The sequence below is a fragment of the Akebia trifoliata genome, chromosome 10, assembly GCF_017979445.1.
Source record: "Akebia trifoliata isolate Shusen 1 chromosome 10, ASM1797944v1, whole genome shotgun sequence".
NCBI classification, from domain to species: Eukaryota; Viridiplantae; Streptophyta; class Magnoliopsida; order Ranunculales; family Lardizabalaceae; genus Akebia; species Akebia trifoliata.
In genome coordinates, this window is record NC_141384.1 from 93,520 (window position 1) to 113,614 (window position 20,095).

The 20,095-nt window shown below is 37.2% G+C and overlaps 1 protein-coding gene and 1 pseudogene across 2 annotated transcripts; one reads left to right on the forward strand and one right to left on the reverse strand.

Annotated features, from left to right (window-relative positions):
* Positions 1-561: 561 nt before the first annotated feature.
* On the forward strand, positions 562-9,024 carry LOC147392507 (casein kinase 1-like protein HD16; annotated as a pseudogene). The gene is made up of 15 exons (XR_015182305.1): positions 562-1,120; positions 1,594-1,729; positions 1,827-1,900; positions 5,823-5,892; positions 6,131-6,186; positions 6,292-6,363; positions 6,524-6,618; positions 6,711-6,776; positions 6,882-7,012; positions 7,086-7,304; positions 7,409-7,501; positions 7,802-7,892; positions 7,977-8,133; positions 8,236-8,404; positions 8,504-9,024. The product of XR_015182305.1 is annotated as a casein kinase 1-like protein HD16 (transcript).
* Positions 9,025-10,349: 1,325 nt separating this feature from the next.
* On the reverse strand, positions 10,350-19,960 carry SHH1 (SAWADEE HOMEODOMAIN protein). Its single transcript, XM_086456386.1, has 9 exons — positions 19,817-19,960; positions 17,982-18,107; positions 17,819-17,904; positions 17,601-17,646; positions 17,333-17,505; positions 12,430-12,481; positions 11,110-11,253; positions 10,901-11,020; positions 10,350-10,727 (listed from the first exon to the last, which is right to left on the reverse strand). Exons 1-9 carry the CDS (start codon positions 19,862-19,864, stop codon positions 10,683-10,685), a joined length of 840 nt encoding a protein of 279 aa, XP_086312512.1. The 5' UTR covers positions 19,865-19,960; the 3' UTR covers positions 10,350-10,682.
* Positions 19,961-20,095: the final 135 nt, after the last annotated feature.

The following is a 20,095-nucleotide window of genomic DNA, read 5'->3' on the forward strand; positions in this document are numbered from 1 at the left end:
GGAACCTCCGTTAAAGATGTTTTTAAAAATAAAAAAATAAAAACTTTAAAAAACCGTTGGCACCACATAAATTCAGTCTCTTCACTGTAAATATTAATATAAGAACTTTCTTATTGCATATGGTGAATCTTCCCTTGATTGGTTGATCGATCGATTGACATTTGAAATTTCCATTATCAATGGAATGGAATCAAAATAATATAGGGATGGATTTGATGAATATCCTTTGATAGTCCTTCAGGCTGTTTGTGGTAAATATAACCTCAATGTCAAAATTTATACTAATCATGGAGCAATTTGTTTTTAACTTTTAAACCTACGCGTAAAATATTATTCACATCAAAATTAACTATCTTTTTAATTTAATAATTTTGACAAGTTCAAGTTTTGACTCATCATGGACCTGGCCCACCAAGAAATTCTCAAATCCTACGTGGACGTGGACGTGGACGTGGATGTGGCGGTTCTTTTCTGTATGCCACCCGACGAGACCAAGAGCTTTCATGTTAGTTATAGTTATAGATGATTTATTCTCACTCTCTCAAGTCTCTTAACTCTGTTTCTGAAGGTGCTACAAGGAACGGAACGAAGCCTTCGTATCTCAAATTTTACTCTTAAACAAATCTCTTCATCGAAACCCTAATTTCCGTTCCACTCTACTTCTTACTTCTTTCTGATCAATATTTTTTTAACCCAAAAAAAAGTAACTTTTTTTATAATCTAGTCGATCGATCAATCGTTCGATTTTGGTTATTAGGACTTGTCTGAAGGGCGGGGCAGGGTGGAGAATTATTGTTTTCAGATATAAGATTTGATGGATGAATGATGCCGGAATTGCGTAGTGGAGTGCGCAGGGGCCGAGCGGTGGCAGCAGCAGCAGCAAAGCCGATACCGATAATAGGAGAAGGCGAGGGTGTGATCGCAACAAGGACACGAGGGAGGCGAACATCAAAGAACAAACAGGTAATTGATGAGAATATTGTGACGACATCCTTGCAGATGCAGTTGCAGGCTTAAGGAAGCAGCAGAGCAGCAGAGGAGGGATTTGGTGCAGGAGGAACAAGTAGGGGAGAAACATATGGAGGAAGACGAAGGAAGCACGGCGCCTCTTCCTGAAAAGGTTATTTACGATTTCCCATGTTTTATTCTTATTTTAAATGTTCTGTTTCATTTCCTCTATAATTGTAAGTGTTTGATTGAATGCTATTTGTGTTTTTTGACGGAAAAAAACAAATCTTTATCTTCCGGCATTTACTATTATTATTATTATTATTATTATTATTATTAAGGGTGAATGGGTAGTTTTACCTTTTCACATTTGATGATAAATGAGAGCGGGATCACTCAAGAAATTATTTTTCTATAAATCAACCCTTTTTTCAATCCCATGGTAGGGATTATTTATTTTTAGCGAGGAATTTGGGTTTCTTTTGGTCGTTCTGGTTTCGTCCATGCTTTCTCTTAGTTGATTACTTTACTTTACTTACTTATAAATATAAAATAGTTAGACTCAGATAATATTTATGTGCTCTTAATCAGTGTGCCTGTAGTTTCAGTGGTTCCTTAATTCCTTATTTGGTTTCCTTGTGACAGGTCCAAGTTGGTGGTTCCCCAGCATACAAAGATTGAAAGAAAATTGGGTAAAGGAGGCTTCAGACAAGTCTATGTTGGTCGTCGGATTTCAGCTGTGAATGGAATTGTTACAACTATTGGCCCGGGAGCTGTTGAGGTATGAAATTCCTTTGTGTGGACTGCTTGTTCAACATGGAGCCTTTGTTGGAATTTAACTTTGTAACCTATTTTATTTTATGGTCTGTGTATTCTAGGTGGCCTTAAAATTTTAGCACAGAAGTAGTAAGGGATGTAACTATGGACCTCCCTACGAATGGCAAGTCTACAAGTATGATCCGTTCTGTTTTAAATGTAGTTTCTAACTTTTATTTTACTTCTCTCTATAATATGTATTGTGGTGGGATAAAATCGTCTCCTATACGGATCGTCCATTCACACCATCAATGCGCATCTCGAGGTGGACACGTGGCATCATTTAAAGAGAGTTCTATCTTATTAAGGAAGATTCCAATTTTAAAAGGATTATTCTCCTTGTTATGTAATTGATATTTTAGATAAGGGACAATGTGATCAATTGTAATTAATTAGGGTTAAGACTCTAATTAGGATTTCTCTATTTAAAGACCTTGAGGCTATTGTAAAAAAGGGGGGAGAAAAAAAGATGGGAGAGGAAAAAAGATAAAGAGGGAAAAAGGAGGCTATGTGTAAATCTGAGATGTATAGTGAAACGACTCCCTAAACCCGTGGACGTGGCACATTTGCCGAACCACGTAAAAAACTCTTTGTGTTCTTTCTCTTTTTTGTTATTTTTTTCATTATTTCTATGATTTATTGGAGAATGATCTTGTTAAAAATGAGATCTCGAGGTCAACCACAAAAATGACCTCCACAATTGGTGTCGTCTGTGGGAACGAACAAGGGACACGACGCACACACGGTAAAATCGAATAGAAACCATGAGAAACCATATAGAAGGGTCGGGCTCCAAATCAGGAATTTGGGAACCCTTCATTGATTTAGGGATTTTTATTTAATTTTGCCGAGGAAGAAGATGGGAGGAACTTTAAAGGGCTGTTGTAGAACATGCAGGAAGGGGAGTGCGCATGTGCGTTGGTGATAGTAAAGATAGAGAGAAAGAGAAAGAGAACACCAGTCTCCAATGACGGCTTCAGTAAAGAATTGGCAGTTCAATCGCCACGAACCAAATCTGAACACCATGATTCGTGGGTTCAAAACCGGTTCAAACCACCGATTCAACTCGCCTTCACGTAGAAAGAGTTGGACTGATCGTCAAACTGAAAGTTTCTTGTTGATACGAATCTTCTCTCTCTCGAAAGCTCTCAAAACCCTAATCATGGCGACAAGAGTCAACAGAGATGAAGAAGTTCTGTCTCTGATCGTGCTACTACTCAATTATCGCAACGAATTAGTACTTCATAGATCTACCCCGAGCAGTAATTCGCAGGTTGCGATTGTTGGCGCCAAACTCTGCCCCATTGAAAGTTTAGATTACGAGATAGTCGAGAACGATTTCGTTAAACAGGATACACCTTTGGACGGCTACCGAAGGGTGCTGTTGTAAATTTCATGGTGGCTGAGATGGGGCGGGATCCAAAGGTTCGGGAGGAACCGATGGAGTTCAAACCAGAGACATTCTTGAAGTGTAGTGGAGAAGTGGAATTATTCGATATAACAGGGAGTAGGGAAATTAAGGTGATGCTGTTTGGGAGAAGGGTTTTCCCTGGTCTTGGTTTGGCTATGCTTCATCTTGAGTATGTTGTGGCTAGGAACGGAGATGAAGTTATGTTGTTCACATGAACCAAGTTCATAATGGCTCAACCACTTACACGTTGCTCGCATGGGTGGGGATAAATGATAAAGGGCAACATAAAACCAAGGTCATATTGCCAGGTTTCTGTTGATGCAACATCCAAGGTGTTTCCAAATATTTAAAAGGCATTTAAAAGAATTGATATCACCAAGTCTCTTTGTCTAGGTCCAGGTTGTATTCCAAGGAAACAAATCGATTAGAGGGCGGATCATGTGGCTAGCATCAATTATATTAATCTTTGTGCGATACAGATGATATGGAAACAGTGATGCCATGTTAATTTCGATAGAAACGAATTTAACAAAGGATAGTAGGTCGGTTCAAGTTGACCCTCGGACGAATATGATGAGTGGATTTGGCGCATTAAGACGGACTCACCTCTAAGGAGAGCAATTGACACATGCAATTGAAGAATGCGGTCTTGGGATTACACGATCCAGTTATACAATACAGGAACATTGCGGGTTTCCAAACAAAGAAACGTGTCACAAATACGGTAATACAACCAGGTATTTTTGTTGAATTCAAAGTTTTTAAATTTTATTAATTGTACAACAAACAATAGTGCCAAACGATGATATGGTTCGGGGGCTCGAGTTATACCCATAATTAAGGGTCCTATGTGACCCTTAGTTTATAATTCTTGGCAGGAAATATGGTTAATTACCATGCTTGGGGGCTTATTTATGCCGAGTCAGATTCTTATTAGAAAGGTCGGATTGACAAATAAATTTTTGGGACTAATTATATGCCCAACTCGGTCGAGTCTACAGATTTCACCGATTTAAGTAACTCAATTTATAAATCAATTTATAATCTATTGTTATATGATTGGGGGTTTAGTTCGAGCTTGTAATAAGGGTCCCATGTGACCCAATTTGTTACTTGAGGAGGCTCGATTTAAAAGTAGTATGGGGGCTAACCTCGTACCCAACTTGATTGAGTGTAAGGACTCCGTTGAGTTGGGAGGTTTGGCCCATAATTCTAACCCACCAAGATAAAATGATTATATTCTATGAACGTTGTGATCTCTGTTGGTTCAAGTTTTTCAGGTCGATTCAGCAAATTTTTATAAGGAGAGAAGGTCGGTTCCCTCTGCGGACCCGTGTGTCACTCTATGAGGTGAGTGATACGAAATTCTAATAAGGTCGGTTCCCTCTGTGGACCCGTGTGTCACTCTATGAGGTGAGTGGCACGAAATTTTAATAAGGTCGATTCCCTCTATGGACTACTCTAATAAGGTCGGTTCCTCACGGACGCATGAGGACCCGAGCATCACTCTATGAGGTGAGAGATGCGAAATCTAATATGGTCGATTATTCTATTATTTATCAAAATCTTAGATCATTTTGGGATCCAAGCCCGATCTGGGATTTCGGTCGGTTCTATGATTATTTAACTAAGTCTTGGATCATGTTGGGATCCAAGCCCGATCTGGGATTTCGGTCAGTTCTATGGTTATTTATCTAAGTCTTGGATTATGTTGGGATCCAAGCCTAATCTGGGATTTCGGTCGGTTCTGTGGTTATTCATCATAGTCTTGGATCATTTTGGGATTCAAGCCTGATCTGGGATTTCGGTCGGTTCTTTTCTTATTTATCAAAGTCTTGGATCATTTTAGGATCCAAACTCGATCTGGGATTTTGATCGATTCTTCTATCACTTGCCAAAGTTTTGACTCATTATAGAAATCAAGACCAGCTTGCGGTCAATTATATTATTGAAGCATTTACTAATTATGGGAGCTCAATCGAGTTGGATATCAAGTTTGCAAAAAATAGGCTCGAGGGATCAAAAATCATACTAATTCAAAAATCAGGGATGGAGTTCACTCAGGTCAGAAGTATTTCTCGAAGGCGAATCTCAATACATCAATCTCCACCTTCGAGAGGGGGCTATGTGGAGGGATAAAATCGTCTCCTATACGGATCATCCATTCACACCATCAATGCACATCTCGAGGTGGACACGTGGCATCATTTAAAGAGAGTTCTATCTTATTAAGGAAGATTCCAATTTAAAAAAAATTATTCTCCTTGTTATGTAATTGATATTTTAGATAAGGGACAATGTAGTCAATTGTAATTAATTAGGCTTAAGACTCTAATTAGGGTTTCTCTATTTAAAGACCTTGAGGCTATTGTAAAAAATGGGGGAGGAAAAAAGATGAAGAGGGAAAAAGGAGGCTATGTGTAAATCTGAAATCTATAGTGAAACGGCTCCCCGAGCCCGTGGACGTAGGCACGTTTGCCGAACCACGTAAAAAACTCTTTGTATTCTTTCTCTTTTTTGTTATTTTTTCATGATTTCTATGATTTATTGAAGAATGATCTTGTTAAAAATGAGATCTCGAGGTCAACCACAAAAATGACCTCCACATGTATGATTGTGTTATCCTCTTTCTCTGTTATTTTCCCAGCACCCTTGGTGGCAGTCATGGTGTGCCAAAAGTCCACTATAAGGGCCGGCAAGGGGACTATTATATCATGGTATGTTCTCATTTTCTCATTTCCTTTTTTTTTTTTTTTTTCCTGATAAGCAATCAGGTTTGTGGTTAGTAATTAGTGGGTGAAGCAGAATTTATACCCATTGGTCATGATATCAACACTCACAAACTTTACCAACTTCGCAAGCTGGTACATTCACGTGGTTCGAGCTTTGATTTTGAGGAAGTTCAATCTTTTGTGTCTATTACTTAAGCTTAATAACACCTCTTAATTCCTACAGGTTATGGATATGTTGGGACCAAGCCTGTGGGATGTGTGGAATAACAACTCTCATACGTGAGTTTATGTTAGAAGTTAACTCCTGAATCTATTTATTACAAGGCTTGTTAGTATATTAACCATGTACTAATCTGCTTTGCCATTGTATTTTATTATCTGCAGGATGTCCATGGAAATGGTTGCTTGTATTGCCATAGAAGCAATCTCAATATTGGAGAAGATGCATTCTAGAGGGTTAGATCCTTTTGTTATAAGTTCTAAACCTCTGATTATGGTTCTTTTACATTTTTATTGACATCCATTCAGCACTCTTGTGTTCTTCTAGTAAATCGAACAACTCATTGTTGTCTTGCTCAAAATGTTTCATTATGATTCCCATAACTTATGATGGCAGGTATGTGCATGATGATGTAAAGCCAGAGAACTTTTTGGTTGGTCCCCCAGGGACCCCTGAAGAGAAAAAACTGTTCCTAGTTGATCTTGGGTTAGGTAAACATATTCTTTTAGTTTTGGGCATTTATATACCCGGAAATATTTCATGTTGTGTATCTCTTGTTTGATCACATTTCTTTGGGTATCAGCCACTAAATGGAGGGAGAATTCAACTGGTCAGCATGTTGAGTATGACCAACGGCCAGATGTTTTCAGGTATACATATATGATTTGTCGTTTCGTTCTTGTTTTTCAGTTTAGAAGTTGCTTGTTACATTGGACATCATTGATCTTTGGTTTACGACAATTCCATTTTTGCTGAGGGACAGTGCGCTATGCTAGTGTGCATGCTCATCTGGGGAGAACTGGTAGCAGGAGAGATGACTTGGAATCTCTTGCATACACTCTCATTTTTCTTCTTCGTGGTCACTTGCCTTGGCAAGGATATCAGGTAAGCCCTTTCCAACTTTTATCAGACGTCAATGCCATGCAATTTTTACACCATGCTTACCTTCTTCTCTCAGGGAGAAAATAAAGGTTTCCTTGTATGCAAAAAGAAGATGACGACATCTCCGGAGGTGCTGTGTTGCTTCTGCCCACTGCCGTTCAGACAGTTTGTAGAATATGTGGTGAACTTGAAATTTGATGAGGAACCTAACTATGCTAAATATATTTCCCTCTTTGATGGAATCATAGGCCCAAATCTGGATATCAGGCCAATTAACACAGATGGTGCTCAGAAGGTACTTTTTAACTCTCTTATATTTTCTGGGTGGTAACCAGTCTTTTGAAAAATCAGTTTAGGTTGCTAATTTGTGATTTACCTTTTATTAAGCTTATATACCAGGTTGGTCATAAGAGATGTCGGTTGATGATGGAGGCAGAAGAAGACGAACAACCAAAAAAGAAGGTCTGGATGGGGATACCCGCAACACAATGGGTAAGCATAGGAGGCCGAGATGACCCCTTTACAATCCTAGGGAACCCCATTGGCTCGTAACGTTATGCTCTTGACTACACCGGCCAATAAATTTTAGGCATACTTCAAGACTGATGTGATTCCAATGAGAGGCATTTGATCTCGGTATTTAAGAGGGTTCATGGAAAGAAAGGTTTCCAAATCACAATGAATTGCTTTTCCAAACCCTGCTGCAGCTGCACAGGCTCTGCCCTCTTATATATATATTTTGTTAATGTCAATCCACAAATTCATCTGTTTCTTTTTTGGTCTTGTTTGAAGGAATGGATTATGGAGCATTGGGAGAAGAACTATTATATTAGTGCTATAGCAGGAGCTAATAATGGAAGCTCTTTGGTAGCAGTGTCTAAAGGTTAGACTCAAAATTTTATGATTCTTTGGATTTTAGCAAATTGTATATGTATTTGTTTTGACTTCTGTTGTGTTCTGTGTTCAGGTACACAGTATGCTCAATAGTCCTACAAGGTTAGTGACTCATTTCCATTCAAGTGGATAAACAAAAAGTGGAGGGAGGGATTCTATGTTACTTCCATGGCCACGGCCAGAAGTAGATGGGCAGTTGTTATGTCCCGTAGTGCAGGATTTTCAGACCAGGTATTATAGGGCTTTCTGAGTCTCTGTACTATTCCAATGCTTCCTTTATGTTGCCAATTAAATTATTTTGAACCGATCTCCCCCCCTTTTCTTCACTTTCGGGTTGTTGAACTAGATTTTCTATACCCAAGTGAAGGTATTCACTGGAGGTGACATCAACAGCAGCAACTTTGGATCAGGCTGCTTTTGTTCTCAGCGTGCTGAGAAGAAAGCTTGTAGATGAAACACGAGACACTACGGACATCTGCTTTTCCAAGTACACATGTCAAGGTGAATTCTTCGTGTCTGCTTTTTTATTTATTTAGTTTTTGCTACCACTGGTGGATTTTGTTCTTGGAACTAAAATTATTATCTGGTGATTGTTTGCAGGAGAAATGGGCCAAGAATCTTTATATTGCATCTGTGTGCTATGGTCGAACAGTTTCTTAAGCCATCCAATTTTCTGTGGGACGCTTCCTGGTGCCACTTTGAAGATATTGTTTAAAGTCATGCTGCTCATTATGGGAATTGGGTGGGAGAAATTTTGACGTGTGCAACCTTCTACTTAATTGTTTCCTGAGCAGATATCAGCATTGCCAGCATGTTCTGCATTGTCTTTGTCAAACGTTTGGAAATGTTCTTGCTGATCTATCAAGTCTAAAGGGATGGTTGTCCTTATTGTTGTTAAGTTTGTATAGTTTTTCAATAATGATTACTTGATTCAAGGCATGTGCACAGGCCATGTTTTAGTTGTCTTAATGGTTGGTGGAATTCTGAAAATTGTGCATGGTTTGGCATGGAAATGAACCTGATTCGTTTAATTTCCACCAGTTCACTAGTTATCAATTTTGTTAGACATGCTACATCTTTTAATACATTCAACTGAAGCAAGGCCGACAAGATAAAAGAAATTGGGCTGTTTCATATCATCAGACAATCAAGTAGTTAATGGCCTTGTATAGATACTTCTTATTGATGCATTTATTAGATTTTGTGTTCTTGTTTACCTGCACGCTAACTTGGGTTCAGCAGACGATTTTCACATGGATCGATGCATTTGGACGCTAATCATGAGACTATCAGTCATTACTTTGTGCATATGATGCAGTTATTTATTTATTTATTATTGTACTAGTACAAAATGTCTCTTGACAAAGACACCATTAATCTCTTTAAAAGTGAAGGACCGGGAGATCTCTCTATGGAGGGGCATTAGTAAGAGAATGGTGGAAAAAAATCAACTGGAAAAGCTCCGACCCCAATTAACTGAATCACACCCTATGGCCATCTTCCCAGGATTGATGGGGGAAGGGCTCGATGCAAGTAAATCTGCCCATTCGATCTGACTTTTTTCTGCTTGCATTATTCGAAATTTATATATTCAGAAATTAAGATCTGGAAAATTATTGGTGAATCTAACTGCAGGATGCATAATTACTATTCTTTTGATCTGCTGTAGCTTGGTGGTTGCATGGGCACATTTTTTTTCTGAGTATTTTGTCTAGACACCAGTTTAGCCCATTTGGCTTTCGACAATGCCACTATTTTCTTTTTGGTGCATCAAACTGGTACCTTTGTTTTAGGTCAGTAAATCTATTAAGTAATTCTATGCTTATGTGCTTCTTATCTATTGTATTTTTTTCTAAAAGAAAATGATAGGACATAAAAGAGCTTTTAGTCCGTCCATGGTCTATCATTGATAGGTCCATTAAATACATGCCTTGTTTTCTGTTATTATTGATGACATCTGAGTCATCTCTGAATAACCTCCCTTCCCTTCCCTACTCTTCATATCTAAAGTAATTAATTACTGTACATGCCATTTGTAGGATTGCATTTTCCTACATCTGCTTTTCTATTAGAGATGTAGTAAGGAAAGAATGTTATGTAGGTTTGCACTTACATATTCAAAGCAACAATGTTATCCCTCTGCTTATGTGTGACTGACTAAACAGTGCTGAGTCTCAGGTGTTGCATCATCATATACTACTGCTGTGTTCTTAGAATCAAAAGATTATCTCGTGCCCATTGGCCAAAAACCCTGAAGTAACAACCACATATAGACTGCTGCAACAAAGGCATATTGCAGTCCAGACACAAGGAATATATAGATTAAAGGGCATGACCCACCATCTGACCAATGATATGGATTGGTCATCCTCCCTCAATGTCCAGCAATAAAATTTCCAACTATTAGTTTGTAAATGTGAAGAAACTAGATCCTTTCCACTCCATATAAACCAAATTTCAAACTTAAAATCACTCAAGTTTCATCGACATGCATTGCATCTCGGAAGAAACTAGTTAATTTACCAAGTCTAGTCTGTTTCATATGAAGAAATGAACTAACCAGCTTACATGCATATGGTGTGCAATGCCAAGCTAGAAAGGATAATGGTTTTGAATGCCTAGTTGAAAGAAAGGAAGGGGTTCATCATGGTTTTCCCAAAGATGCTTTACAATTAGAATGTCTTGGTTTCAGTTCTCATCCATACCCAAATCAAACGCTACAGAAAGCAAACGGGAAGAGGAATGCTTCAGTCATCATTTCTAGCAAGGCTTTGGGGATCTAATATGACGGGCGGCGACACAATCTTCTCAAACGAACGTTTTCCTGGCACCAGTGATAGGACAGAGGAGAAAGAATATTAAAATTTAAATAGCGTTCACATGACAGAGAAGTGAAAATGAAGGCAAATACTGGTTTCGAAAATCAGCCAAATATGAATATTTCATTCTAGGTTGGTGTTTCTGGGATCCAACAAGTGCCTTGCAACTAAAATTTACCTCACTGTTATCGTGGTCATAACAAACCAAGAAAAGGCACCTACACCCTCTTATGTCATGTAATCTCCTTTGGATTTCCAGAACATGGGCATCATAATATATTGCTTGATCTCTCCTCTCCTGAAAATTAACCCAAAGGAACTTGATGAGATACGAGCAAGCACTCAGGTGGACCTCAAGAGAATCAAGGGTTAAAAAAAAATAAATACCTGGAAGCAGAGGACAAGATCCCCAACCTTGACTCTCTGACATTCTGAGGGCTCCATTGGAAGAGAGCGCTCACGGACTGCCTTCTTTACATTTACCCACTCATCCTCCTCGGCACCAAACCCAACAAACCTAACACGCACTTCCTGTAAGAAATGAAGAGTCGTGAATAAATAATACCATCGACAATGACATATTCACAGGATTCCATGGAAATCACAAGTGATTTTCTCTGATTCATTCCGTCAAAGAAAGCTCAACATCCATTGGAAGTTCTCCATTAGAAAAATACTAACAAGATTTAAGATTCTTATACGAGTTATTCTTCTAAAATGTAAAATTTCTTCATGAAATTCACAGAAGGTTGGTGTTCACAAGATTTGCTATGTTTGATGTTTCAATTTCAACAGCAAGTTCCAAATGTCATTATCCGCATCAGCAAAAACCTTGACACTTGAATGACAACTGCAGTTTTGATCAATCATAGGAACCAAATCTCTGATCTCTTTTTTTCTTCTTCTTCGAGGCATCTAATGTGTATCTAGGGATAAATATCATGATGCCCTTGTGCTGGACCAAGTTAACTGCTTTCACACAGTAGTGAAGAAATATAAGCAAGTGAAGGCAACACAAGATTGGAACCAACTAGGGTCAAACTATTAGCTAAAATTGTTTATGCTTTGTAACATAACCTTGAAGTTGAAGGTTTAACCCAGCTTAACTACCACAAAGAAAACCTTCAAACTAACATCACTCTGGGATCATACAGCAACATCAAGGGGCAGGCACTAAGTTCCCAACTTGGAAAATAATCAACATAGTCATTTAAAAGCACGAGCTGTTTGGGAATGTGGGGAAAAGGGTTTCCTATACATATGTGAATTAGGTAATTAGACAGCTAGCACATATTCAGAAATTGAAACCTGACCTATTTCTATAGGTTTTTGGGTAATAGAGGTGCCAGATGTGCGTTTTGTGTGGTGGGTCAAGAAAAGGGTTCTGTATCCCATCACCAGATGCTGTTCTCATGATTCTTGAACATGCATGGGTGACCACATTTACCTGCATTTCTGAGCCCCATATTTGTCTCACATGAACTCCACCTGTGTAGTGTTTCCTTTACACCACATTACCAGTCCCACCCCCCAACCCCGGGTAAAGGAGGAGAGTTCCATCAGGTTTTAAAAAAATCCTCACATCCTAACATCATGATATTTGTCTCTCATGCAATTGAAATATTTAGAGTTGGAAAAAAATACAAGATCTAAAATCACTAAAGCAATAATTTGACCTTCGCAGGATACAGAAAGAAGGATCCTTACAGGTTCGCCTGAACTAATAACTCTGTGGGTGAGAAAAATAGCAACATCATACCTGAAAAGGAAAAGAAAGATTAAGAAGGTATGTCACTTAGTGGGAAAAAAAATCAATTATATCCAATCCAAAACACCAATACCTTCTTTTGGATATCAAATTTTGACCTATTTTCAAACAAAAATTCAAAATCCTATTGAAGGGACAGGACAAAAGGTAAGCAAAATAAGTAGGGAGACTGTCAAGCAAATTCTTCATTCGAGCTCTGGAATCAACTTTGGAAAGCTTCTTTTTTGGACATTTGGAATCCATTGGGTAAGCTCAAAAAACCTTATTGAGAAAATTCAAGGATCAGCTAAGGCTGCTTTAGCCAATTGGAGGTAAATTTTTTAGGAGTGTCACCTTTTGCATGTCACTGGTGCTTCCGGAAGAGAGCAATAGTTGCATCTTTGAAGACATATATGGGTGTGAATAAAGTTGAAGCATCCTTTCTCTATTGTCCATCCATTTTTAAAAGATTTTAGAGGGCTTCTCCACAGTATTCAGCTAAAGTCAGTCTAGGGTTTTCAATCTGTTCTATGCATGATATTACATTATCTAATGGGAAAAAGGTTGAGCAAGCTACTTGGAATAATAATAGTTACTTTTGCTTGCCAATTTATATATGGTAATACCTAGTAATAGAAGTTGACCCTAGGAAGTGACTCTCAAGTCTCCAATGCTGACCAAAAAATAAAAAAAAGATAAAAAAAGACAGCTAACAGGTGGACTAAAGCTAACATAAGAAGAAAAGTTATCTTGCAGAAGAGTGTTATTGAAATATGATGCAGAGACTTCGTGCACTAGGCATCACTTTGCAATGAAAAGATGAGTATACCACAGGCTGGAAACTACAAGGTTTATATTTCATTAGAATCAGTAGAAAAGGAGACGAATCCAAAGGGAAAAATCACTTAAAAGGGAAACTTGGAGTGATGAGTTCCAAAGGCCGTCACGTAAGAGGTTGTTATACAAGACTGGTGATGAACTAACACAAAGAAAGCTTTGAAACTATAAAACTGCTAAGAAGGAAGCAAAGGAAGTACCTGGGCAAAAGATTAGTACACGATGACTTATATGATAAGTTAAGTACGAGGCATGGGAGAACTATTTACTAAATTAAAACGTAATATTTTAATACAAAATCATTAAGAAATATATATGTTTAGCAGATGTTAATGTGGATGCGTTGAATATTAAGAAAGACAACATTATAAATGAAGGAAATCGTAAAAATGTAGGATCAACCCCAACAGAATTGAAGGAAAGTTGACGAAGATGGTTTGGTGATTTGCTCATCTGCAACAAAGGTGTATTGCAGTCCATACAGAAGGAATATGTAGATTAAAGGTTCTACATATTCCCATATAAAGAACGTGGATTGAGGTAAAGAGAACGGATATGAAAGCACTTGGATTATAAGAAGAGTCATGCTGGAATGACACAAACGGAGACACAAAGGTGACAAAATGATGTGGTGTCGCGCACATTATCGTAGATGCTTTTCCACGAGATACGAGTAAAAAGCATCTACGGTTATGTGTGCACCACCACATCATTTTTGTCACCTTTGTGTCTCCATTTGTGTCATTGCAGCATTTTCCTTATAAGAAACATGGCTTTAGACAGAATTGAAGGGAGAAACTAGGTTTGTTCAGAACTTTTTTGACAGGGTAAGGTTGTGATGACACCCGACACATTTTTATACTTTCTTATATTGCCAAAGGTTTTGCCAAATTTTTTAATGAGAAATCCAAATCATGCTCAAATTTTTCCCGTACCTTATTTTTTGTATGCTGACAATTGCAAATAAGGGTGTGGATCTCATTAATATACGACTCCTTGAGACCCTTATCCACTAAATTAAAATTTCCATATCATTGCCGAAGAGAAAATAACAGGATTAAGGTCCAAGAAGCATGGAGAGACAGAGAGTATTCTCTAGTTTGTTAAGACAATACCAGCTAACTAGTACCAGTAAACAACATAAAGGTGCCAACTTGGTAACTAATGAGAATCCTTGTAAAATTATTGAATAGAAACCATCTTCTTTCCTGTGTGACTTGAACCATGTCTGGTCCTAAAGTAGCCATTTCTAGATGGGTTAGCACTGTGATAATACGACAGTTCTTAAAGTTTGTATTACCCATTTATAAAACTTATTCGCTTTTCAAATATTTTCCACACTTGAGGGTCAAAAAAAAAAGAAGATATATGCACTTCTAAACTACATGTATATATCTGACGTTGGTTGGGTCTAATACCAATTCCATCTAATATATTGAGAAAATTTTCAACCCAGGATAAATTATAATATAAATAAACTATGAAATATTATAATAAGGATAACCCATAATTTCTTATCTTCTATAGATGTATTTTTTATATTTTTACACAATAAAACCTATACTGTACTTGTTTAAATAACATAATCGATAAAATAGTATTTGTATTTTATTGTAAATTTAAAATAATTATAATAATGCTACATGTACTATTAAAATAAATTTAAACGGTACTGATAAAAAAAATCTCATTTTTTTTGCATCGCTAGAGCTCGATATTGATAAATGTAGAACTTCGGCCTATTTCATTGAATCATAGCTACCACAAGGACATCACAAACATGGTCCAAACTCCATAAATCTTAATCCACTTTGTTTTTTCAACAGCCGTTCTTCGAGCACTAGATAGATTTGTCGGAATCAATGCTTTCAGAGAATCAAAAGCCCCCAAATCCTTGGGATAAGACTTTGTTGTTCTTCACCACCGTTGTTGCTTCAAAGACGTTAAAGGCTTACGCCTTGAGGCTCTTCTCAGCGCAAGGCTCTCATAAAAACACCTTGAGACTTTAAGAAAAGGCAATTTTCCTCCAAAAGTCTTACATCTTATTCAAAGAAGCATTGAAAAAGCTTACGCCTTCAAAAACAAGCATACTTATTTGGCACCTTTGACTAAAGAGTAGAAAAGGCTTACATTTTAATTTATTAGTGCACATTAATCAATCATGGTACTTGTGGTTCCTCCTTCATAACTAGGTTTATGGATTTAATTTACACCTTCTTGAAGGTTAGGAAAATCATGACTGTCCACATTTTAATACCCAACCCACATCAACATCCACATTGCTATCACCTACAACCTTCACCAAATAATCTGATGAACTTGCATTTATCATTTCTGGAGGAATTGAAACATTTTGTACTAGAATATAGATCCATCTATGGAGAGGCTTTGGAAGACTACCGTGTGAGGTATAAAAAGAAAGTTTTACTAAAAAGTAATCAAGTTGTGCACTAAACGTATTAACCAAACTTAAATAATTAAGTACAACCTGAGAAAAAAAAAAAGACAATTTTTGGGTATAATCTATTTTCAAATAGAAAGTTCATAGAACATTTAGAGAAACGTCTTTCAGTAAAGGTCAAGTTATCTCGCTCTTTAGAACCATTGAGAATGGGGAGAGCAATTGGAACGTTGGGTTTAGAAAGGCCTTCAATGATTGGGAGTTGGAAAGATTGGGGAGTTTGATCTATTTGGTGGAGAATAAGCACATGGACGCTACTTTGGAGGATCATAGAGTGTGGGGTGGAGCTAGAGATGGGAGGTTCTCGGTGAAATCCATGTATCATTCTTTAGTCCCAAGAAGCTCGATGACTTTGCCTCAACTTTATTTGGTTAGCGGGCTTAGGGAAACTTCCAACCTTGGATCAATTGATTAGAAGAGACTTCATTTCTCCTAACCAATGTTGTTTGTGTATTATGGCTGTGGAATTGGGACCACATATTCATTCATTGCAGGCATAGTCACAAAAACGGCAATTTTTTTTTTTAAACGCGATTTGCATCCCTAACGATTAAAATGGTAAAAAAACACGACTTTTTCATTTGTTACAAAAGTCATAGTTTTTTTTTTCGTTTCTTTCCATTTTTTTCACAAGCACAAAAAAATGAATTTTTTCTCTTTTTTTTTAAATGTGGGATTTGATACATAATATAATTTGGTAATTCATAAATGTAAAAATATGGAAATTGATGATAATAATTTGATTCTATGAATTTTCATTAGATATATATTTTGTCATAACTTTTAATGTATTTCTTTATCTTTTATTTTCATCGTTTTTTTTTTCTCCCGTTGTTTACATTTTTTCCGAAGTTTTCCCTTACTATTCTAAACCTATTCTCCGACTTTGTGACTATGATTGTTAGGTGGCTTCTCAGATTTGGTACCACTTCTTATCTCTTTTTGGCATTGAGGGTTGTTTGCCCCATTCAGTGAAATCCCTTTTACAGTTATGGCAAACTTGGGGAGGCCGCCTTTTTTCCTTATCAAAACGGATTCTTTAGTACTTGACTACTATTTGTTGGGGTATTTGGAAAGAAAGGAATAGTTGTATCTTTGAGGGGAAAGTTTCCGTCATGGAAGACAAGGTCATTTCGATTTTGGCCTTCTTGTTCTCATGGAGCAAACTTTACAAGGAATTTAAAGGAGTTTTTTTTTTTTTTTTTGAAGATTTTATTGTTAGGTGGGATAGGATTTGAAATCTGATGGCGGAGTAGTTTCTTTGGAGCTTTGTTTCTTTTATGTTCCTTTTTTCTTTCTTTACTTCTTGTCCTTGTTGTCGGGTTGGTCTTCTCGACCCCCCGTCTTCCTTTTCTTTTTAATAAAATTATCTTTATCAATAAAAAAACATTTAGAGAAACAACAAAAGAGCAACACTCATTGATGAAACGGGAGAAAATGAAATACAATCACAACATTTACAGTGAAAGGATAATTTGTGTTATACCAACAATAGAGAGTAAATCTTGTACAAAGAGCATAAACAGAAAACATTCCTGAGCATTCTGCCATATTTTTCCCATCATCAGTAACCTAATATTGATTTAGAAAAACTACCTTTAGGTATGATAGATGAACTTTCTGGTGCACTGTTTGAAATGGAGGCATCGGGAGGAGCGACCACTTCCTTGGGGGCAATAGGTGAGGAAGTAACGTTGTCTGTACACACACGTTGCTTATTTTGGAACCACTTTTGTACCTGAAACAGGACAATGGAAAGAACATAAAAGAGATGCGAAAATAGTTAACATACAAACAATTTAAAGAAGTCCCAGTGAGAAAAAAAAAAAAAACCTGCTTCCATTGCATGCCAGACTTTCCAGAACGACTTATATCACGTCTGCAATAGCAGACCACTCCAAAATATAAGAAATAATCGTTTAGTTACTACAAGCCCTATGCCAAGAATAAGACTTGTATATGTATTTACATTTTAGACATGCAAGCAACTTCTAATCAATAGGTTCAATTTTTTATGAGACTAGTTGGACATGCCCAGGGTGTAAGCTCACCTAAATTTTCTGGCAAGGTTTTTGCAGAAGTCCTGATTCAACGAGTCTTCTCCCACTTCCTCAAGTAACTTTTCCATCTGCTCAATCTGTTAAAGTGTGCAAAATAATCAGCGGTCCTACAATATGAAGCACAGTAAGAGAAATTAACACCTAACACACATACATATACTAGTCGACCCAAAAGGTTTGGATAAGGCTTTGTTGTGCCCATGTGTGTGTGTGACTTGCTGCCCAACAAACTTTGATAACTATCAACAGACCTGAAGCTTGTTCTCAAGCTCCTGAAATACTGATATTTGGAAGAATTCCTTATTTATATGATTTTGTCAGAATTTCCAAGCTCCAATACAAATGATAAATCAAAAGATTTTCCAAATCCTTTCTCACCTTGCACACAATATATAAGTGAAAGAATAATTTAAGGGGAATTATAATGGAGTATGTGGTTGTGGTAAATGATCATAAAGTTCATTGACCAATTGAAATCATGGAAGAACTATTACATCAAAATATAAAAATTAGTTCTACTGCTCCCCAGGTAACAGTACAAAACCCAAATTATCCGCTATAGAAAGAACAAATTGCCACCGTAACTGCTCAAAGATTGTCTAAAAAGTTCTGAGATTTTGGAAAGGGGTGAAAGAGATAGCACACCCTTCAAAACCACCAACAATGTCATCTTGCCTCTACCCACCACTGATGTTGCAATTGTGTGGTTGTCAATGTAACCACGTTTAGAATCTCCTTTACAAGATATGTCTTGTTCAATAATAATAAAAAATGAGATGTAAGTCACATGTGAAACACCTCCAACCTCTCATTCCAGTCACCTTTGAGGCTGAGAAGTCTCAGCCGAGACATTGTAAGATGAAAGGATGTTTTAAACCACGAGCTTGACACCCTCTCATTGTTCATCTTCAGCACCTCCATCACCTCTTTTCATTCAGTTTACACCAAGCAAACTAAAACATTTACCTCTTATCTTTGCTGGAATCTAGATTATACCCAGGCAACTGAAATATTTTATATCTAAAAACATTTGCATGTTAAATGTTTTGCATAACTGATGAAAATTATTAAAGTGCAACCAAGCAGTGCTTTGACAGGCAGACAACGAAATTAACATGTTAGGGGGAAAAAAATCCTAAAGTAACCCAATTAGCAAATTCTGGTGTGGTGGTGGGGGCGTGGGATCAATCAAATGAAACCTAAATCAAAATAATTTCTGCATACAGAGATAAAACATGCCCTCAAGCACCAAATTGAACAGTCCATAAGAGGATAAAAACAAATTAAATGCTAATTGATATCCCTGCTGGTGCATGAAGCTCTGAAGGATTTTTAGGCTACTGGATTAAAGCTATAGTTTATTAATGGATACAAAATCTTGCTAGAATTTGAAGTAACATGTTTGAATATTTCACTTTCAGATGAGGCAGATAATTGGTTTGTAATTTTATTTTATTTTGGTTTAGGGTTTAGGGAAAGAAAACTACTTACTATAGAGAACGGTCATAGATTAAATCATCTACACAATAAAATAGATTAGAGACCAGATAGAGAGGGGAAATAACATTAAAAAAGGGAACCTTTTTCAACAACACTACATGAATATCCCAATAACCCAAGCACGTGTAATGATGAAATAAAGGATAACTCAGTTATCCATTCCCAACCCAAACAAAAAATGGGATATTGAGCTAAAATTTACAACTAATCTTTCAAAATTACACAGATTAAGGAACTGGAGCTCCAATATATGCAAGAAAATAAATCAACACCAATAGTACTTTTAACAGATAAAAGAAACAATTCTTTATTTAACAACTAATAATGGGTCCATCAGTTTGGACCTCCAATTTCTTTTATTTGGAGAGCCCTGCAAGGGTGGGAGCAACAATGGCGATCCAAAAGGACCCATGTGAATTCAGTGTGAGCAATGGAAAGGGTGGATGATTCAAGAGAACAAAGGAAGGGGTGGAGAAAGGCGTACATTACCTCCGCCCTGCTAAAACTTGGAGTTTCTCTTGGCCGAAGCCGAGCCATTGCAGATTGCAGAGAGAGATCTTCAACAAAACCACGCTTTCCAAGTTTTTCTTGGGTTTTTCTCCTCTAATCTAAATTCTAAATTAAGAGAGCTGCTATTTTCACACTGATTTTTACTAAGAGCAACCCAAGATGTGTACTAAACTCTTCTTTAATATCACATGAATTACCGTATCTTTAGTAAAAGTTGGTGCGGCAATAGAATCTCTCAAATTAAAGGGATTTTTCCCC